This window comes from Tinamus guttatus, unplaced genomic scaffold (assembly GCF_059628265.1).
Source record: "Tinamus guttatus ecotype Peru unplaced genomic scaffold, ASM5962826v1 Tinamus_guttatus_pri_ptg000716l, whole genome shotgun sequence".
Lineage (NCBI taxonomy): Eukaryota > Metazoa > Chordata > Aves > Tinamiformes > Tinamidae > Tinamus > Tinamus guttatus.
Genome location: NW_028289250.1, coordinates 1928580 through 1949929, shown reverse-complemented (window position 1 = coordinate 1949929; position 21350 = coordinate 1928580). Strand labels below are relative to the sequence as shown.

At 39.1% G+C, this 21350-nt stretch overlaps 1 protein-coding gene across 1 annotated transcript in view; it reads left to right on the top strand.

Annotated features, from left to right (window-relative positions):
- Window positions 1-21350, top strand: part of UST (uronyl 2-sulfotransferase) — a 158521-nt gene that overhangs the window by 83766 nt on the left and 53405 nt on the right. Inside the window, exons 4-5 of the mRNA XM_088537070.1 lie at window positions 602-681; window positions 15477-15630. Coding sequence (XP_088393196.1) covers window positions 602-681; window positions 15477-15630 — 234 coding nt within the window. The remainder of the gene's footprint in view (window positions 1-601; window positions 682-15476; window positions 15631-21350) is intronic.

Below are 21350 nucleotides of genomic sequence, written 5' to 3'. Positions count from 1 at the left end.
TTTTTAAAACAAAATGTTGTGAATGCACCTGAGCTACAGCTTAGCCTCATCTTTCCAAAAGTGCAGCTAGATTTGTCCTTTTCATTTTCTGTCATAGTGAAAGGAATGTGTTCTATGTATGAGCAGGCAAACAATGACACAGTGCTTTGGCAAGATTAGGAATTTTTATTGTTGCAAGAAAACGCTCACTGGCGCTGCTCCTGCTTTCTGGTAAAGTTTCAGACATTTTACATTTTGGCATTCTGCTTAGCAGAGACATTATCTTGAGATGGTAGCTGCCACTTGCAAAATTCAGAGGCAGGTTTGGGTGGATTTTTGTTTTCTTTTGTTTTAAGCCCTTCTTTAAACTGATATTAGCTTCTGGAAGCGTGTAAGCCCCATGAGAGCACAATGATGGCTGCATTTTAACTTCCCTTGCATAGGCATGAAATAGTAACAGTGCTATCTTGATTAAAGTTACCATCATGGTTTGGGAGGGATATTGGAGGAGTTCCTGAGTAGTTCTGACTTGTAAATTACATCGTTATTTGTTGAGAGTTATATTTGTCTCAAAATATGCCTTGACATAACACGGAAAATTTGATTTGTTAATTCTTTTTAGATGGAATTGATTAAAAACATAAGCACTGCTGAGCAGCCCTATTTATTCACTAGACATGTTCATTTCCTCAACTTCTCAAGGTAAGGCATTTATTCACTTAAAAGACTTTTTTGCTGAGTTGTATTAATTTGTGATAAACAGAACACTTTCTCTCATTTTCAAATATAAACAATACATTGAACTTTTTTTGTCCTTTTTGGCACTGGAAATCGCATTCAGAAGTCTTTTCCTTTGGTATTTTTGCCTACAGAATAGTTACATACAGAATGTATTTGAAAAGCTGGAATGGTGTTGCGTGCTTCTGGTACAGAGACTGTCTTGGTTTATAACATTTCCAGATGATATGGGTATGTAGCATAGCTTGTGTTACTGGAGTTCCTGTCAGATTTCCAATCGATGCTGAGTAATCTGAAAGTAGCACTAACAAAGCTTATGTTAATAACTGGGGTCTTTAAACTATGTACTCTCTTTTTAAAACAGGCTCAACAGTGGCTGCATATTGTTGGGAATGTTTCACCTGCATGTAGTCTCTGAGAGTGGAAATTTCCCAAGTTCATTACATTTGTGACTAGAATGTTTTTTCACCCATTTAGCTTATATTTTTGTGCTGACAAAGCTGTCCCCAATCCACAGGATGCAGAAGCATTTATAAACTACACACAAAATTATGTGCTGTGTCATGGGAGTGCCATCCCATCTGGCATAATATGTAACAGCTATTTAAAAGAACACAGCAAGCCTCTAGAGGCATTTACAGCATAGAATGTGAAGAAAATTGAATTTGGATGAAACTTCTGAGGAATTTTTGGAAGAGTGCAGATGAGGTATGCCAGTTAGCAGTTAGCCAGGATACAGAGGTTAAAGCTAACTGCAGATGATTATTGCCCAAGCTTTAAATTTCATCTAAAAATTATATTCGGGAACTATGCCATCTGTGCCACTAGGTTGGACTCTTGGTACTTAGATAAAAGCATTTCTGTAGAAGCGTGAATTTTCTAGAGGTCTTTCCAAAAGCTTGCCTAACTTCCAAGCAGTTTTTTTTTTTAATGCAATAATATTAGTTCATATACTTCAAATGTGTGACTTCAGGCATGGGTACAAAGTGTGGTAAGAAATGCCAAATATTTAAATGGATTTTTAATACTTTTTTAAAAATTTTATTTTAAGAAGATGAAAACATTTTGAGCAATTGAAAGTTCGCTTGCCCTACAGTCAACTATAGGCATGATTCCAATGCATGAAAACGTGATGATTTAGACAAAATTCTGATTTTCTGTATTCTGTCTTTTATAATAGCTCAATTTCTAATATATTATTTTTAAACATTCATTAAGAATAGGACTTCACATCTTGCTAAATCATCTCTTCGTCCTGTCAAAATTCAGGATTAAGCAAATAGCATGCCTGAGGGACAAAGGAATATTTCTTGATAATACTGATTTTTCAGAGATGTTACATAGCATTAGACACATGAGAAAGAGATTAACATCTTGCTCCTCCTAAGATACCATTTACCCTAAATATGGTACACCCTTATCACACAGGTAGCATGTTTCCTATGCTATGTATGCTTAATAGGAAATCTCTCTCTTTTTCCAATTTCTGAAAATATATTGAAAATAAAATATTTGTAGCTTCTTTTTTTGCTGTTAGTTGTAAAATTGAAAAATGTAAGTTTACATGTTTGAATTTAGAGGGGTATTTGGTTTGACTAGTAGCTGTACAGTAGTGAAAAGCGTGATGCGTCTTTTGAAGTGATGAGACATCCCTGAGGTGCATCAACACTGCTTACTTTTGTCCTAGCTCTTTCCGATATTTTCTGGTACATAAACACACATGAACCAGAGCTTTAGTGTTTAATTTCAAAATCTATTGACAGTGGTATACCCAATAATAAAATAGGATGTAGTGTTTTTTTCCTCTGTTCCTGAGTTCTATAGCATATCTTTTTTTTTTTCTTAAACTATTAATTTCCTAAGAATGTGAAGTGTCAAGTACTGAATATGCAAAAAATTCAAGAATGGGATTTAAACAGGCACTGTGAATAATGCAGTAATGTGAAAGAAAATTAGTTTCACTTTTTTTTACTTCATTCATTTGTAGTCCACCTCTAGTGAACAGCTCTGCTCAAATTGTTTATGGATCCCTAGCTTTCCTGGCAGCTGAACAGAAAAGCTGTGTAGTATCCCAGAAACTAGAAGAAAGTGCACCGAGGTGTCAGTTCAGTGTTCTGACTGAGAGTTCCCTGTTTGTTAGTAGGAAACCAGTGCAGCAGGTTATGGGGCTGCTATACAAGAGCAGATAGGAGAAATGGCCAATGCTACGCAAGGTGACGGAATACCACCCTGGTGGAAATCTTTGTTCCCGCAGAGGGAAGGGTTGAGGCTTCCTTGTGGTGCTGCAGCACAGCTTAACTGAAGAACACAGATTTCTGCAGGGGCAGCAATCACAGAATGGTTAAGGTGGGAAGGGAACTCTTGAGATCATCTAGTCCAACCCCCCTGCTCCAGCAGGGACACCTAGAGCACGTGGCACAGGGCACAGACCTTCCAATCCAGGTGGGTTTGGAAGGTCTCCAGAGAAGGAGACTCCACAACCTCTGGGCAGCCTGTTCCAGGGCTCTGTCACCCTCACAGGAAAGAAGTTCTTCCTCACACGGAGATGAAACTTCCTGTGTTTAATTGTACCCATTTCACATTTGTTCTATCGCTGGCCAGAGAGCCTCCTCTCTTCTCCTCCCGTCAGGTTTTTGTACGTGTCAATAAGATCCCCTCTCAGTCATCTCTTCTGCAGACTAAACGGGCCCAGCTCCCTTAGTCTTTCCTCATACAATAGATGCTCCAGTCCCTTAATCATCTTTGTGGCTCTATGCTAGACCCTCTCCAGGGAACTTATTGTACTGGGGAGCCCAGAACTGCACCCAGTGCTCCAAGTGCAGCCTCACCAGAGCTGAAGAGAGGGATCCCCTCCCTCGACCTGCTGGCAACACTCCTCCTAATGCAGGCCAGGATCCCATTGGCCACCTTGTCACGAGGGCACATTGCTGTCTCATGGACGTGAATGCTGGACATGAGTCCAGTGAGCAACCTGACTTCAGTTGTTTGACACTTTATACCTTTGAATCTAGCCTTCTGCTGGCAGGAAGCTTTCTGTACCTTCCTGCTGTGTTGTATCAGACAGGCAGGCAGGTAGGAGACATGAGGTGTGTTATCTCCACAGCTCTTTCAGTTAGCTTCATGGTTACTGTTGGAGTGAAAGGAGTCACTTTTACTCAGTACAGACTTGCACTTTTTGTTCCAGTCTTTTCAGGAACCTCGGGAATTGCCATAGGCCCTTCAGTACATCACTGGGCAGGTAGAAATTAGATAAGCAGAGAAAGAGTAAACAGTGACCTGCAAAACAAAAGTCTGCTTTGAATTCAGTTACTGGTGCCTCTAAGTGAATAGCTGAGTTTGGAAGGGACCTCTGAAAATCATCTAGTTCAACCTCTCTGAACAAGCAGAGTCACCTAGAGCACATTGTACAAGATCATGTTCAGGTGGGTTTTGAATATCAAAGGAGGAGGCTCCACAATGTCTCTGATCACCGGTTTCAGTGCTCTGTCAAAATCATAGAGATTTTTCTTATGTTCAGAGAGGGACCTTACTGTGTTTTATTTTGTGGTTGTTGCTTCATGTCCTATTACTAGCTACCACTGAAAGGAGTCCAGCTCCTCCTGACCTCTCTTAAGGTATTTTTACACACTGATAAGATCCTTTCTTAGCCTTCTCTAGGCTGAACAAGAGGCCTTGTCCTTACAGGAGAGGCTCCGGTCCCGGCATCATCCTTGTAGCCCTGCACTGGACCATCTCCAGTAGCTCCATGTCCCTCTTGTACTGGGGAGCCCAGAACTGGGAACTGGGCACACACTCCAGATGTGGCCTCCGCAGGGCTGAGCAGAGGGGCAGGATCCCCTCCCACATCCTGCTGGCAACACTGCCTAATGCCCCCAGGCACCCCTGGCCTTCTTGACCAGCTGTGCACATTGGTGGCCCATGCTCAGTGCACAGCGCTCCCAGGTCCTTCTCTGCAGACCTGCTTTCCAGCAGGTCAGTCCCCAGCCTGTCCTGGTGCCTTCCTCCCTATCTGCCTTTGCAGAACTTCATGATGTTCCTCTCTGCCTATTTCTCCAGTTTGAAATCTCACCCAACTTGAGTGCGTGCTGGGACTTTTTTCCCTCTTTCCAAACAATGCCTTAGGAATGTCTGTTGGTTCTGTTGCTGTAATGAATCTTCATTTACTCTCCTAATTTTACTTTGTTTAATTTCTTCCTATTTTTTTCTCAGTTCAAAACAATGTAAAAAGGCAAACAAAAAGACTAGTCTTGGAAGGATGCATTAAAGCAAATCTTATGTAAATTTACCCTAGACTGAATTAATTGCAGCTTCAAATACAAGACAAAGATGAAAATATTTCTTACTGTTTCGTTTGGTATGAGTGGACTTCTGCATCATCCTTGTCACCAGCCAGCCTAAGAAATACTTTCTTTCCCCAGTATTTTGCAGCTTCTGTGCAAATCTGGTGTTGGATATTTTCCTATCCACTAAGTATTTCTGTGGGCCTTCTTTTTAACTTCCCCAACTACATATAATAGAAGAGTGACCTCCTTGCAGCAGGCATGCTCATGGCTCCTAGAGTTAGAGCTGGCTAGTTTTTCCAGGGCAATCTGGATTTTAAGGTGAGTTTTTTTTCACTATCCTTTCTAGATCTTTTTCTAGTCGCTGTTAAACAGACAGCCATTTTTCACTCTTTGGGAATGACTTTCATTCATTGGTATTAAATGTATTAAGGAATGAAAAAGAGAAGTGAGATATCAAACTGCAGAGCTGCAAAAGCAAAATTATTTTACTGCAATAAATTTTTGAAGATTTTTGTTGCATCTTTCATAAGATATTGGTAGCTATTTTTAAATTTAGGTTTATATGCTAATATTGCTGGGAAGAGCATTTGACATGTTACTGATGAGCAAACCTTAAAGAATGTGTGCATTTAACACTTTTGGTGAAATTACGGATGTTATCAGTAGGCCAAAGGAATACAATGCTAAACTGAAGAAGCTTTGAAGAGCTGGAACAACTTGCAGAAACGCAAAAAGGTATTTCAGGATAGCTGAGGGTTGGTGTCTGTGCTTTGCCATAAACGCTAGTTGTCAATGATGTGTTTAGTCTCATAAAAAAGCAGGAAGAAGTTTGCTCCAAGTTTGCTGAAAGACCCCTCCTCAACTCTAAGTAATCTTCTGCTGAAAAAGCTAAGTACAACAGTGTTTGGGTAACTCCTCAAGATCCTTGGGGTGTGCCCCAAATGGCCGGGATTTCAGAGGAGCGTCAGGAATGCTGCAGGAATGCGCGCGGCGGGCGAGGAGGATGAGCTTGGCTTCGCTTCAGGACGGGTCAGGGTGAGGAGCAGCAGCAACTGCTGTTCTGGGTGCGCAGAGCAGCTCTCCCCCCTGCAGCACCTACTTGCACTGAGAGGGTTGTCTCTTTGGTGCAGGGTTTTGCAGAGCACTCTTAGGTGCCGTTGGCAGCCTGGTTGCTCCATCCTGGCCTGGGGTAAATGTACGTTATGGGGGAATGTGTTAAAATCTGCAGATGTGCCCATGTCAGTAGTCAGAAAGAGCCTGCTTCATGTAAGGGCTGGACCAGTAGGTCAGGGTAAAGGCATAGGAGTGAGAAGCATTAGAAAGACCACCCAGCGAGAGAAACACACTTTCTCTTGCTTTACTGAAGTTATGAATTCTTCACTTTCTGCAGTAGTCATAGGCCACTGGGGAGTGATCTTTCCAGAGATTTTCTGTGATGTGGCAAGAAGATGCAGAGAGGCAAAGAGTGAACTTATTTTTAATCTTGCATTTTTCTTAGCCCTTCTGTTTCAGTTCACTTGTTCTAAGCAAGCATGAATCCATGCGCAGCATTAGGATGCGATATGTCTTACCTCCTACCCCTAATTCCTAAAGAACTTCTGTGCCCCTTGGCCAATTTTGAGCCAAATTTGGAAGGGAGGTGGGAGGCTTGGAGACAGCTACGCTGCTGCAGGTGCCTCTGCAGAAGGAAAGCCAAGGAAAACAGAGCGGCTGGACCTGCTGCAGGGCCCCAGCCAGTCCCTGGGCAGCCGCCCCATGGCCCGTGCGGACGCTGCCCTGTGGGGCTGCTGGGCGCAGGAGACACGTGGGTAGGTCCAGGGAGGAGAGCAAGATGTTCCAGAAGAAAATGAGGCTTCGTTGGTTATTCCTGAAGGTGCTTGCCTTTAGAAGTGGTTTCTGGCATAACAGAAGTATTTTTTTAGTTTTATGTTATTCATTAGTAGCGTTAATATGCAAAGTTCTTGGATTCTTTGAGGAAGTCTTTTCTAGTAAAAACTCCATATTTAAATAACTGTACGACACATTTTTTTACATGACTCTTTTAGAGTGGACATAGGAGCCAACACTAGCTAATAAAAAAACAGTTTATTATAGAAACGGACGCTGTTGCATGCGGTAGTGCCTGTATGTTTGAATTGAATGTTTCAACTTCAAGTGCTTCAATTATTGATAGCAGTAAATTGCATTCATAAATCACTGAAAGCAGTGATAGACAGAGATTCAGTTAGACTGAAAAATATGCAGGGCCCAAAACTACACATAATTTTGAATATTGTTCCATTTTTTTCTGTTATTAACAGTTTAAACACAGCAGTTCGGCACTGCAGAATTCTCTGCTCTGTTCTCTGTAAAACGTGCCCGTAGCCAGCAAAGCAAGAGGAGGTAAATCTTGAAGCATTAACTTGGCTATATTTCATGTGAATGAGCTGGATGTTTGAAAGCAGGAGCACTCTGCACTGAAAGCTTGGTGTTTCAAAGTGTGACATGTTAGAAACTTGTCACTGGTGGGTTAAGTTGATTTTCTTTTTTTTTTAGGGGGTTTATTATGTGGTTTGCCATTTTTAAAGGCTAAATTATCTTGATTTGTCGTGAGTGTTAAGTGAGCGTTAATGCTTCAAGAACTTGTGCATGCATCTCTGACCCCTCCATTTGGAATTAGAATTTCACATTTAAGACTTTATAGATCTGTAAGAAGTCTGTAAAACTTTGCAAACATTTTGTGATGCTCTTTTCTTTCACTTAAACAAAGTCATGGAATATTTGGCACTTCACTGAAATTACGAATAAGCTGAGTATTCTTGTTTCTTCCTTTCTCTGCAATAAGTAATACCACATAGAATATAATGGTTAGCAGAATATTCCTGTTTTTTTTTTTTTTTTGACCATGTTCCACTAGCTTTTGGAAGTGAGCTGGGCAAATGCATAAAGTTGGCATGAATGCCCATGCCCCTTTGAATGCAAACTAAAATATGCTTTATATGAACTGCAATAATTCAATCCATTTGCACTGATTCTGTACAGCTCAGTTGCAGGAGGAGCTGAGCTTTTTGACTGTTTTCTTGAATCACTATCTTGAGACCCCAATTGCATCTTAATGTTACTTACCAAATCAATTACCTGTTATGAATTTTTCCTCCTTGAAAAAATAAACATACACAGCTAGGAAATGTCACTAAAAACTATGTTAATAAAAAAAAAATTGCCCTTTGGGTAAGCCCTTAAAAGCTGCAAAACGTCAGCTAAACTAGCGCACACAGCGTTAACACTGTGTCTTTATGTGTGTTCATCACAATCTATACTTTTCTCTAACACATCATGAAACACTTTCTACCATCATGGGAGGTCTGCCTTGTAAAATACACATCTCATGAAAGGCCACATGGTGCTATAATCCCTCTTACATCTTTTTTTCCTTTTTTATGCTTGATTTTTTTAATGATAGTAACTGTGACTTGATGGAAGGCTAAGCACAAGTGCAATTTGACCTTTGCGTGGTATGAGGGTATGTTTTTTCTTTTTTTGTAAACATTGCTGCATAATGAGTTTTGCCACAGTCTTTAAGATTATATGATTTTTAAATCCTTTCCCCTGGCTTTACTGAATCTATGCTTTATGATTTTTTAACCTTGATTTAGTTGGTAATAAGATATTCTTAAATTGGAAATAATTGCTTGAAATCTAGTTATTGAGAATGGAAAGTGGGATCCAACACAATTCCTGAATTATCCTTTTTTTTATTGTTTGTGTTGCTTTTTCTCGTATTTGCACTGTACATGATGAATTTGGGTGTAATTTAATTCAGGAAAGATGTTGATGTGATTATTATTATTATTAATAATATTATTATTAATAATAATTATTATTATTGATTGGAAAAAAAAGACTTGTGAGGGAAAAGTGAAAGGGCAAAGGCAGAAATAAGAGAACTGGGAGAGACAGAACTGTGTGAGAATGATTTTAAATTTCATATAAAACGTGCTCTGCAAAGGTAAAGGGAATAGACTGTCCTTTATAAGTTAATGGCATCAGAAGTGCCGGTCAGGCAAGTTCTAGATGAGACATCAAGAAAGCTGTTAACATTGTGGATAGCTAAGCACCAGAATAGGTTATGCCTGAGGGAGTTGGTAGTGACAACTGCATAGTTGATCCTGCCCTGAGGCCAAAAAAAAAAAAAAAAAAAAAGGATAATGGCACTTCTAACGGCTTTCTAGCTTTCTCCTGCTTGCATAATGCAAGATGTTCAAACTTAGGCTTGAACTATAGTGTGTCTTTTATGAGGGGGAAAATGTCTTGATTCAAAATTACCAGTAATGGCAAATCTGCTGTCCTTGATAAATTGTTCCAACATTGAATTATGCACTCTGATTGTAAGTTGTGAGTTATTTTTTGTCTTAATTTTTCTTCAAAATACAATTTACTCTTTTTTATTGGGTATTGGTACACATTTGCCCACTATGTAAATAATCCTGTTATCATATTTCTCTTTATTACATAAGCTCTTATGTTCTGTGGTCAAGCCACCTCTCGACCTTCTCTGTCTTTTTTCCCCCCTTTTTCTATTCTTTCCCAGCCAAAGATTCTGAGCTTCTTGGAATTTTTCCTTGTGTTTCCATCATTCGTAGGGCTCTGCTCTGAACTTCGTTCTGTTTGTTCTCATGCTTCCTAAAATGGTCTCTGAACTTCCTTAATGGTCACATCAGGGCTATGCTGGGTCTGTGAACCTCCCTCCACTTGTGCATCTCGAAGGGAAAGGAGGCTCCTTCTAGCTTGTAATACTTCGCTAACTGAGAATGTTAACAATTTTCCATTTTTCTTCTGAATTACAGAATAGTATGTCAGCACAGAGCCAGATACTCAAACATGATGATATCCACAGGGACACCTCTACTTGGTGATGATTCCTTATGTGAAATAACGTTTCTTGGATGTGGCAGCCATGTTCTAAGTTTAGGTTACATTGGTTTTTATGTTCTGTGCATTGTATACACAGGGTGTGCTGGTAGGTGATTTTTTTTTTTTTTTAACTGTGCCCAATGTACAGTTTATCATTTCTGTATGGATATACCTAGCACTGTTTTGAGTAACTCTGGTGATTCAGCCATTGCCACAAAGAGCCAGAATCCCCCTTACCACTCTTAGTAATGTTTGTGCGAGAAGTTCAAGATGTAATACCTCATGCACTGTAACTTCTGACCCTTGACTGCACCGTCTGTGTGATGACTACCCTCAGAAGTCAAGCCCAAAGATTTTATGGGAATTAAACAGTTTGGAAAATATATCTTTTCTCTACGTCGTATTGATTGATTTAACATTTTTGCAATACTCTTGTATTGATTGTTCTCTTATTTGGTGGGATTTGCTGATAGAGTGCTAGGACTGTGATTACGCTCTCTGTTCCTGTATGTCATGTGCAATGCTTACATTTAATGGAACATATGTAAATGGTGATGAAATATCAATCAGTGGCTCAGCAAGAATCTGAACAACACCTTTCAAAACTCTTGAGTGCGAGGGATGTGGAAATGAGTGATTTTAAATCACTAGGCTTTAGAAGCAGCTAATATTTTGAGGAGAGTTAACGTTTGCTCCCTTCCTTGTTTCCAGCTGTTAACGTTGCATGACACCAATTAAAACACGGTAAGTATTTCTTCTCAAGTGTTTGCTTCCCTTGAGGAGGCTATACAGTCAGAAGCAGAAGTTGTATCAATGCTGATGATGTTATATATAGATAGATGTATGCGTGTGTGTGTGTAAATATATACACACATATATATATATATGTATGTGTGTATATGTATTATATACCACTTCGATATCCTCAGCTTGATGAAAAACTTTGGGAAAAGAAACTCATTGTGTGTTTAGCATGTGTAAATGCAACTGACTGACAGAAGCACAATATAAATGATCAGGGAGGTTTACAGGATTTTGGATTACAAGGCTTTTGGATTACAAAATGTGATCTGCTAACAGTTCACTGGGCTGAAGCAGTTTACTAAGCAGTTCCCAGAGGACTCAGTGTTTTTAACAGTGACATTTCCAAATAGTCACTTCAGAAGCTGGAATTTCTAGTAGTGAAACCACAGTTCCGAAAAATGCAAGTAGCGCATTGCCCGTCTGCGCCATTTGGTTGTCAGCCTCACACCATGAGGGTTTTGCCTTCTCTTGCCACCCTGTTCCAGGCCAGCCCAGCAAAGAACGCAGTTCTGAAACTAAAGATTTTATCTTGGTTCACTTTCTGTCTCCTAAAAGTAAACATGCAAACATGACCACAGCCGAAGTTAAAGGCACAAGAGCTAGAGCAGAGGTGCTACTCACAAAAGCAAGAGGACAAACTCCTTGATTTTAGAGACTGGCAATAACATGTAGTACCTCAGCCTGTTCCCCTGGGTAGGTACCACTGAGGGGAGGTACCTCAGTGATACCTCAGCCTGTTCACCTGGGAGTCTTTACAGGAAAAGTAGCTGTTTTTCCTTAATGAAGGTCGTTGGAATAAGCCCAGGGCTGCTTTGCTCTGCTGCCTTATAACAGAATAAGTTTGCTTTGCCAGAAGTGCATGTTGATGCACGAAGTTGCAGTATCTTTTCATTTCTAATTCTGAAAATACCTTTTCTCAGAGGATTGATTGTGATAGACCTGCATCTATTGAAGTCCTTGAAAGCTGAATGTTACATATTAGCACTTCTTCACAGTCTGCTTTGAAACAGTGCTGCAGCTGAGAGCCTCGGAGCCGTGACACCGTTCACGTGTGATGATCCACGGGCAGCTGTGCCCTCAGCATGGGATTCTCAGTTGTGAGAAGCTGCAAGAGGAAATGGTACTTCCTTTCCAGGAACGATGCAATATGCCTGTCCACGCTTGTGCGAGGGGACTGACAATTCTGATTTGCTTTCCTTATATTTAACTTCTGGCAATCAACTCATTTGTTTAAGGGAAAGAGATTTTACAGTAAAAGAGTTAAGAGGCAGCCGGAGTTCTTGAAGGGAATACATCTTGTTTTCCTGTAGGAATGTGGTTTGCCTGTAGGGGTGGAGAAACCTGCTGTGGCTTGTGCAGAGGGTTTTGTGCTGAGCAGAAACTCGGCAGCTTCCTGAGCCGCAGTGACAAGAATACTTTTATATTTAACTGTTCCTTAAAAAAAAAAAAAAAAAAAAGTAAAAAATAACGGGAGGTGAGATTTCCTTCATTTTTCAGCCAAGCAAAATACTTTGATTTTTTTATATACTTAACAAAAAAAATAACGTGATGTAATAGCACATACTAAGTAAATCAGGAGAATTTAAAAACAGGGGTAGAGCTGCAGTGTATCAACATGTCCACTGATAGGTTTTCATGGCTCTGTTGGAGTCCACAGAGATTCTGTCCTGACTTATTTTATCAAATTGCAGCTGTGCTGCTTAATGGGGATGAGAATGATCAGGGGTTTCAATCATGTAGGATCCCCAATCTTAATCCTACTCAGAAAAGCTAAGGCTTTTGCTCATACCTACATGAACATGACTGGCTTTCTTTTTGCATCCTTAACAGTAGATATTTGAGTGCAAATAAGATGACATGATGCACAATGAGAGCTCCATATATTATTATTAGCACTTTCATTTGGGTGGTATTGATTTGAAAAGTCTCACCTGGAAATCTAAATCATGCTTACTTTGATGTGATTGATAGAGATCTAAAAATGCACTGACCATACTTACACAAATACCACATGGATTTCCCTTTTTTTTTATATATATATACTCTCTCTCTCTCTCTCTAAACAGCATAATGTGATTGTTTTTTAACCCTTAGGATTTTTTATGCCATGCAACTACTGGTTAGCCTCGATGATAGAAATGCAGTACAGTCCAGTCCATAGAAACAAATGGTTGAGATTTGAAGTATTATAAGCTATGCTAGAAAATATACACAGTTTTGAAAAAAATCCAAAACAGACTAAATTAAAAACAAACAAAAAAAACTGTTTGTTTCCTTTTGGAGCAATTACAGCTGCTAATAAACTACATTTACTAGAATGGTTAAAGTACGCAGGAAAACAGAAATTTTGGCTGTCCTGTGTTTCGAGAGGTTACAGTCAGCACTAAGGAAATCAGAAATTCTTCTGTGCTTTTTTGTGAAAGGATGGCCTCCCGTCTCAGCTGTCCTCTCAGCACAGACTTGCCTACGCCTCTTCCCTCAGAGCCCTTGGTACTGAATTTACTGTTCACCCATTCAGGGACATGACCTTACCAGCAAAAGGACAGGCCTTGATATTTTCATTGCTTGGTTTTGAAACCTAAACCCTCCTTTTATCTCAGAATAGACAATAAATATGGGTATCTAGACAAATAATAGTTGCACTTTTTAATTTTTTTTTTCCCTGCTGAGGAATATCCAGGCTTGACATCCTCTAAAAATCCAAGGTTGTCTCTGCTGTCTTGCCTCCTGCTTCTGGGAGACTTGGAGTCTCTCTCTAGAAAGCCTGGAAAATCTGTCAGTCTCATGTAGTCTAAAGCAGCTTTCTTCCTCCTGCTGCTACTCTTCCTCCTGCTGTCTTCATTGCTTCTGCTTCTCTTTACTATTCTCCACTTTCTTAGGTCTTTAAATTACTGTTGAGGAAAGAGTGAGAGGAAAGAGTGGCAAAGACAAGCTCAGAGAAGAATCCCTGCTATGGCTTGCATGCACATATATTCCTGCATTGGCTATGTGCTAATCAGGAAGCGAGCAGCATCTCCCTTCTTAATTGGGTTGGTTTAAAGTTTATGCTGTCTGTGCATTTGCAAATTATGGCAGTGATCCCGCAACACTGAGGTCAATGAGATTACTTGCATACCTAAAGTTATTCGTATACATAGACCTTTGCTGACTGTACTTAGTGGTCTGGAGGATTATGTGGAATAAAAATCAAGTAGAAACTGTATGAGATTTTTCTCTCATCTTTTACATTAATATTTTTAAATAGTTTTGCTGACTCTTTAATATTTATAAGGAGTCCTGATTTTTTTCTATACATCTTCAATTATTCATCTGACTCAGAAGCTTTAGACAAACCAAAAGGCTTTTTAAATCTAAATAGTGTTTTCAATTTTCTCTCTTCTATTCTAATATATTGATTTTTAAAAGAAAAAAATACAAACTGTGACTTAGAGAATAATTTGAAGAACATTTATGTACTTAAGTATGACGGTGGCCTCAAGCTCTACCCCACAATAAACGTTGAGCTAGTGCTTTGGTAAGGGTGGTTCTCCCAAATTAGGGAAGCATAGGGGAGAAAAAAAGTTTGATTCTTTTTTTTTTTTTTTTTTTTAGTTGAGGCAAATTCCAAGTTGAGTTGGTCCTAGGAACATCTCAGGCAAATAGGTTTTATTTTCTCTTTATTTTTGTCTAAGAGCATTTTTAGTCTGCAAGTCTGCCCTGGTGTATATTCTTCAATTTTGACCAAGAAAGAACATAGCAGCTTCCCATTTTTTTTTCCACTGGGTTAGCAATTAGGCCTGTTCCCATTACGATGCTTGTTGAAGTGAGATATGCAGTCAGTATTTCGACACTGAAAATAAGATATAACCACAGACCTCATTTTCTCAAAGCCCATTTTCCTCCTGTCTTCCTTTGGTATCACAGTCATTAAACTGAAGATGTTTGTCATAATTTCTGAGAGAAAGCAAGCACAGTGTTAAGCCTGAGTTAAAGAGGTTGCTCTGGTTTATCTTCTCATCTCTAAATTGCAGGCACCTGTACTAGATTTTTTACTTTTGTGCAGACCCTGGTCACAGCTGTTTTACCCCTTCCTTTTCCTTGGACATGCATGTACTTGAAATTGATAGATAATTTCTTCTTGGAAGCAGTAGTTTTCACTTTTTTAATCTTTAATGTGTTAAATAAGTTGCTGCATAACCACTAAATAACCTCAAACCCAGCAGGTAGTGCAAGTTTGGAGATGAGTGGAGGAAGATCTGCATGTTACAGCAAGTGAAACATGGAAATTCCATGCATATCTGCCAATTCATCCAAATGTAACCTTTTGAAATAAACTGGAATGTTGCAACTGTTAACTACTCTTACTGTACAGGTGAAGTGATTCCAAGGCTGCCTTATGGCATTTAATTTTAGGTAATTCCTGCTTTGACATGATTTTCCAGAGAGGAAATGAGAATTTTAAAAAAAGAAATGTTCACCCTTGAATTCACCTGCAGAACGTTCTTCCTCTGAAAACTGCAAGGAGAAAACCTGAAATCCATAACCATCGACAAGGTGGTTAAACTAAAATGTTTATAGCATACATGTAGCTTAATGTGGTATCATGTTTTCCTGTAATGCTGAGGAGATCCTGCATGCTTTTACAGGAGTTTGGTTACTAGTCATCAGCTTCTCAGTTTTACCTCTAACCTTCTGAAAGTTCTGAACTCGTGTGGAGAATAGCTTGAAACATTCAGGTGGAAGATATGTGTGCCTGTCTGCAAGCTTCTGATGAGATTCCCCCATTTTTCTTTCCACCAGGTTTGGAGGCGACCAGCCAGTGTATATCAATATTATTAGAGATCCTGTCAATCGATTTTTATCCAATTATTTTTTTCGACGTTTTGGAGACTGGAGAGGAGAACAGAATCATATGATCCGTACCCCCAGCATGAGGCAGGAGGAAAGATATCTGGTATGTTTAAACAAACAGCTTTTAGTGGAACATTTCTGATTTCTCAGTGTATTTAGGTGATGCTGATATTTCAAACTGGTTTATTGAGAAGCGTGAGAATGAGGCATCTTCAGTTTCACCTTTTTCACTTGTTTTCATGCTACCTGGTCTTGAGTTTGGTCAGTTTTAATATGGAGACTATTGTGTACAAATTTAATTATCCAGTTTTATTTCATAAAAGCTATCAGCAAGGTCCAAGTGCTGTTGAATTAGAAGCCTGTCATTGAGTTCAATGAGCTTTGGATCTGGACTACATAGTAGCTCACATAATAATTCTGCCACTATTTATCACTGTGAATTTTTGGACAGATTTTTGGATTGAAATGGAGGCAATAACTAGGCAGCTTCACTAGAGGAAATAGGAAAATTGAGCAATTAAGTGAGCGTAAGCCTTTATTGTTTTTGCTGGTAAATTGTACAAAATGTTCCTCATACCAGGCCTCCTATATCTTAGTTCTTGTTTTGATTTTGTTGCTTTTTTTGGATTGAAAAGGTAGTAACAGAGATGGTTGAGCTGCTATTCTTACAGCAGTTCTAATTTTGTGCAACAGCTAAACTGTCCTAATTCCCCTAAGCCTCTGTCACCAGCCAGGATCCCATGCACAAAGAACAAGAAACATGGAAACTAGAATGTCTGTTTCATTGGATGATGTCTGGTAGCTCTGCAGTTTGCATGCACACCACCACTTGTACTAGATGCTGCGCCCAAAGAAGACCCAAAGGTGACGTTAAACCTTACCTCGCTATAACCGAAGTCCAGTTCGGTTGGATTCAGCCTTCAACCGTAGGTGACCCTGCAGAGGTGCAGTGGCACAGCTGACTGCACATAGTTTGATGATCTGCTATGAGGTGTTGCAGGCCCAAATTAAATGTCAAAATAAAGTCAGGAAGGTTTGTGACTTCAGGAGAATAGAGAGAAAAAAATGTTTTGGAGGAGCAATAGGGATCCAGACACGTATTCCAGTCCTAGTTGAGGGCAGGTGAATCCAAGGAAGTCTGGGATTTTTTCTATATGAGTGAGTGGGTTGTGCTCTTTTCTTTTGGACTTTTAATACTGTTACCTGCTCACAGGGTTTTTTCATGACAAACAAGTTTATAAATCACAAATAATTAAGAAGGGTACTCCTTTTTTTTTTCAGGATGTAATTACATATAACTTTAAACTTTCAGCACACCTGCCATCCATAAACTCATTTCAAAAATGTTGCAAGGTGTTTCTCATTTGCTCTATAGCTAGGGTTACTCAAGAGCTCTCTAAGTCAGCTGAGGTTCTGACATTGTGGTGTTGTGTTGGGAAGACAGTCCAAACAGTTTGTACCCCGTGTGCTGTGTCCAGGAGCTTTGGTGCCTGCTGCGTGAACGGGACAGGCAGTTTGTAAAAGTGCGTATGGCGTGGATCTGCTGCTCTACTATTACTTTGCTAGAGCTGTCCTAGTTTCCTTTTAGAAAAAAAAATCTAAAGATTAGCAGTACTTCACCCTACTTTTCATTTGAAGTGAAATTTGTGGTAATTGCCATCTCTCAAGATTGCTTTACTTTGTAAATCTTGTTATTAATATTTGTTTCATTCTGAAGACACAATGTGTACAGTGGGTAGAATTTTACTTCAAGCAGAACTAGAACTTAGTAAATAGATTAAATTACTGTTGTATTTTTGTTGATTTAAAAACTGATAAAAGGAAATGGCCTAGTACTTTCATATGTGTGTTGAGATATGCTTTAGGAGATTATATTCCCTAATTATACACATGCACACACGTACATATATGTGTATATTATATATATAAGAACATACACATGTGTATGAAATGACACACAGATGCGCACATCAGTTTAGAGGCTATAACCAAAAGGAAATAAAAATTGCCTTCCTGTTGGGATCATCAGCTGGGTGGTTCTCCACAAAAGGCAGTTTGTCTTTCTAAGAGACCCTATTGGCAACCTTTATGAAAATTATTTCTGCTTTTTCGTTTTGATCCTCTCTGTTTATAGCTCTGTATTAGAAACCTGGAAATGGTTTTGGATGCGTCCTCCGTCCCTCATGTCAGTTGCGCTGCTCAAAGCGAGTGGTTTTTCCCGTCAGGGTAAAGCACGGGCCACCTGCCAGCGCGGTTCATTTTAACAAAAGCCGGTCGGCCAGAATGCTAAGTGTTTTTAAGGCCTGTGCTTTCCAACCAAATAATATTGTACATTGTGCATTTTTATATTTTCCATGCTGGTGCTAGGAATTCTACTGCCATATGTTGTAAAACTCAGGTAGTAGATTTTCGGGCATGGTAGCTTCAGAAGTCTGCTGAATCAATTGCCTGATCCAGCTATGAAGAAAATGTTCTGTTAGTCTTACCTCTGCCCATGAGCCAGCACAGCCCTTTAGCACACAAAGGATGGCTGGCCTCACTGCTGTGCTCCTACTGTTCCATTTTTTTCCTGGAGATTTCTTTTTTTGTTGAAAACTAACCATATAGCATTTTTTACTTAATAGGGAGAAACTTAAAGGATAGGCTTAGGCTCAGGTAATCTCTGCGTTTCAAATGCTTTATGAGTTATTTTTCTTATTAAATAGTTTCTTTACCGATCACAGTGTTAAATCTAAGTGTTTGAGATGAGATGTGCCTGACCATGTGCAGAAACATGAAAGCGGGAGGATGCAAGAAGCTTTTATTCTTCTTCCATTATACCTCAAATCAAAAGCTAGGAAAATACAGAATAATTGTTCAACAGCACTGAGCTTATTGCTTAAGAGCCTCAGAAGCCTAGTGTTGGCAGCAGATACAAGCTTCCAGAATGGATGGGAAAGTTGTAAGTGTGTACCAAGGTCCAGTAATTCCTCTGTTTCTGGCTCCAGAAGAGCAAGGTTTGCTTGGAGGAAAGGTGCACTTGTTAGGCAGCTGAGATATTCAGGGGCTAACGGTGCTTTTCACTTCAGAGTGAATCTGTGGGAGCTCAGCACCTCTACAAAGTGGGCTCTTATTTAAGAGAAAAAAAGCATTTTAAAATAAGGTTTTCTAGAGTTCTGAAGCAACAAACTCCTGTGTGGCCGTTTGGTTGCAGTATCTTTAAATGGAGGCATTTCCTCTCCTCAATTCTGGTCATGAAAAACAAGAGGATGAAAAAAAAAATACCCTTGAAGCTTTGTACATCTTTGGGTGCTATTTTTTAACTTAGAAAGTCCAAACTGCTGACACTGCAAATATCAGAAGCAGAGACGGAAATTTCCACTGTGTGCTGATCATCTGAAATTTTCTCTGAATAGAGCTTCAGGCTTTGACTCGGTTCCAGAGAAAACAACCATTCATTCAAGACTCAGATAAGTTGTTTTAAATGTTTCGGTAGATGTCTGTGTTTACCAAAATTTATTCAAAGCCAAGGCAGAAAACAAGTCCTTTATTCAGAAGTCAGATATGGTGCAGGCAGCTGCTGCAATGTGAGACTTTCCACCCAGATCAGCCAGTTCCTTGCCTTGACCTGGAAAGGGCACTCACTCTGCTGAAGTGACTTACTATCAGTCATCCAAACAGACTATTTCCAAGCTTCTCTGAATTAAATAGTGGCAATGCTAGCCAGCCTTATTGTATAGAAGGTAATGGTCTGGAACTACGAGAGTCACTCCAGAGAGAGGCTTAAGCACTCTCAGGCGAGGGCTGCCCTACTTTTGCTCACACAAGATGAGGGAAATTCATGAGAATGAATTTAAATGAATCCTAGTGAGTATTCTGCAGGTTGAACTGAAGTTCTTAGGGTAAATACACTTCAGTAAAGCAAATACACTATCAGTACAGCTGAAACAGCTTCATGCTGAGCAATAGAACAATATGAACCAGATGATTTCGTTTAAGCCTTGGAAGTTGTGAAGATGAGAAGCACTCAAAGAGTGTGACTACCATAAATATTTGAAAGCCTTGTATTACTAGCAGGCCATCTGGAAAGGACGTTTTTAATTAGTTAATAATTTGTTACAACTGCAGTGTGAGACATGAAATAAAAAATTGTGTAGCATTTTTCATCTTTAGCGCATACTGAACCTTTGATCTATGACTGCTGAGGTTGAATGAGTTTGTGAAATAGTACAAGCCATGAGTTGCATCCAGTGGAGTGATCCTAGTATCAGTGAGATCAGAATAATAGTATGGTTCCTGACTTATGCAAGCACAAGATCATCATTGGTGTGAAAAATAGTTAAGTAAATGAAGAACTTGTCATCCATCTACAGAACATTTCAGACTTTCATTGTAATTAGGGGTTAAGTCTGCACCCTATCTCTTTCAGGTTCAGCACAGTCTTTCGAGTTCCTCTCTTTAAAGTAAATATCCTTTTTCTGTCAAAAAAAGAGATAATACTCTATCTATATTCAGCCTCAGTTATGCTATAGCTTGCTGTACTAAAGCACATAATCCCCTAAAGGAGCTTCTATCATTTTCTCTTTTAAATTGGATATAAACACTTAAATAATGGTAAAAAGTTCAGTACGATCACAACAATGGAGCAAAGTAAAATTCAAAGGATGTCAGAAAATTTTCTAGTCACATTTTTTGGAATAATATAGATCTCTCCTGTGGCAAAGATGGCTTTTCATGTTAAATATTTGAGTCATCTTTATGTTGATTTTTTTACATAGAATTAAAACAGTTTTTTAAAAATACTGAATAGTTTAACCCAACAATCATTTTTTTGTGTTCTTGGATTTTGAGAATTCACTTTGATAACTGCACTGGTTTTCCTTAAGATAAAGACTAAGCAATTTTATTATTTATTTCCTGAAATTTCTATCCACAGTGAAAAAATATGACTTTACCAATTGCTTTGGTGCTCTCATGGCAGCATCATAGTTCTTATCTTTATTTGGATAATACAAATATTTAACGATGGCTAGTTGTGTTTTGCACATCAAACTTTCTCCTTCAGATTCTCTCTAGTTTGTTTTTTGAATTAAGTGCACAGGTATCTTCTTGGATTTTTTTTTTCTTTTTTTTACGTTCTTAGAATGGGGTCTTCTGATGGCTTTTAAATTGAAAGTGGAAGATATAGTAAGAGTACTTGGGTAACACAATCTGTTAAGTTCAGTAATCCTAGCTGTATTATTTTCTATGTTTTAGATATGTTTCTTGAGGTTTTCCATTTGCTGGGGACATGGCCTTCAAGAGAGATCAAAATCTGAGAGCAGTAACTCCCACTCTAATTCCGCTCTTCTGTGCATGTTTCTGTATATGAAGGGAAAGAGGAAGAGGAAGAGTTGTCTGCCCTAGTTTCTTCTTTTTATTTGCTTTTGTATATGTTATTTTTCTACTAAGGATCTCAGAAGAGGCTACATATGTCAGTTGATTGAACGCTGGGATTTTTTGAAGGGTCTGGAAGCATGGTTGAGATTGTTTAGATTGGCAAACTGAGGCAGGATACATTTAAATCATCTGCCCGTGTACATACAGTGCATATAGTTATTAAAAAACAAACAAACAAACTTTCAATTAATGGATTTTGAGGTTCACTTAAAAGGCTAAATAGTTCAAGCACTCTCACTGGAAGTTTACCCCCCATACACAGAATGGTCATTTTGCTGCCTGTATTATATATTGGTGCTGAGATGATTTGTTAAGTTCTTTTGACATCCTGCGGTATGCCCTGAGCTGAAGTGCAGATTTGCAGCTGTAAATCCCATTTGAGGCTCACACAGTAGCATCAATATC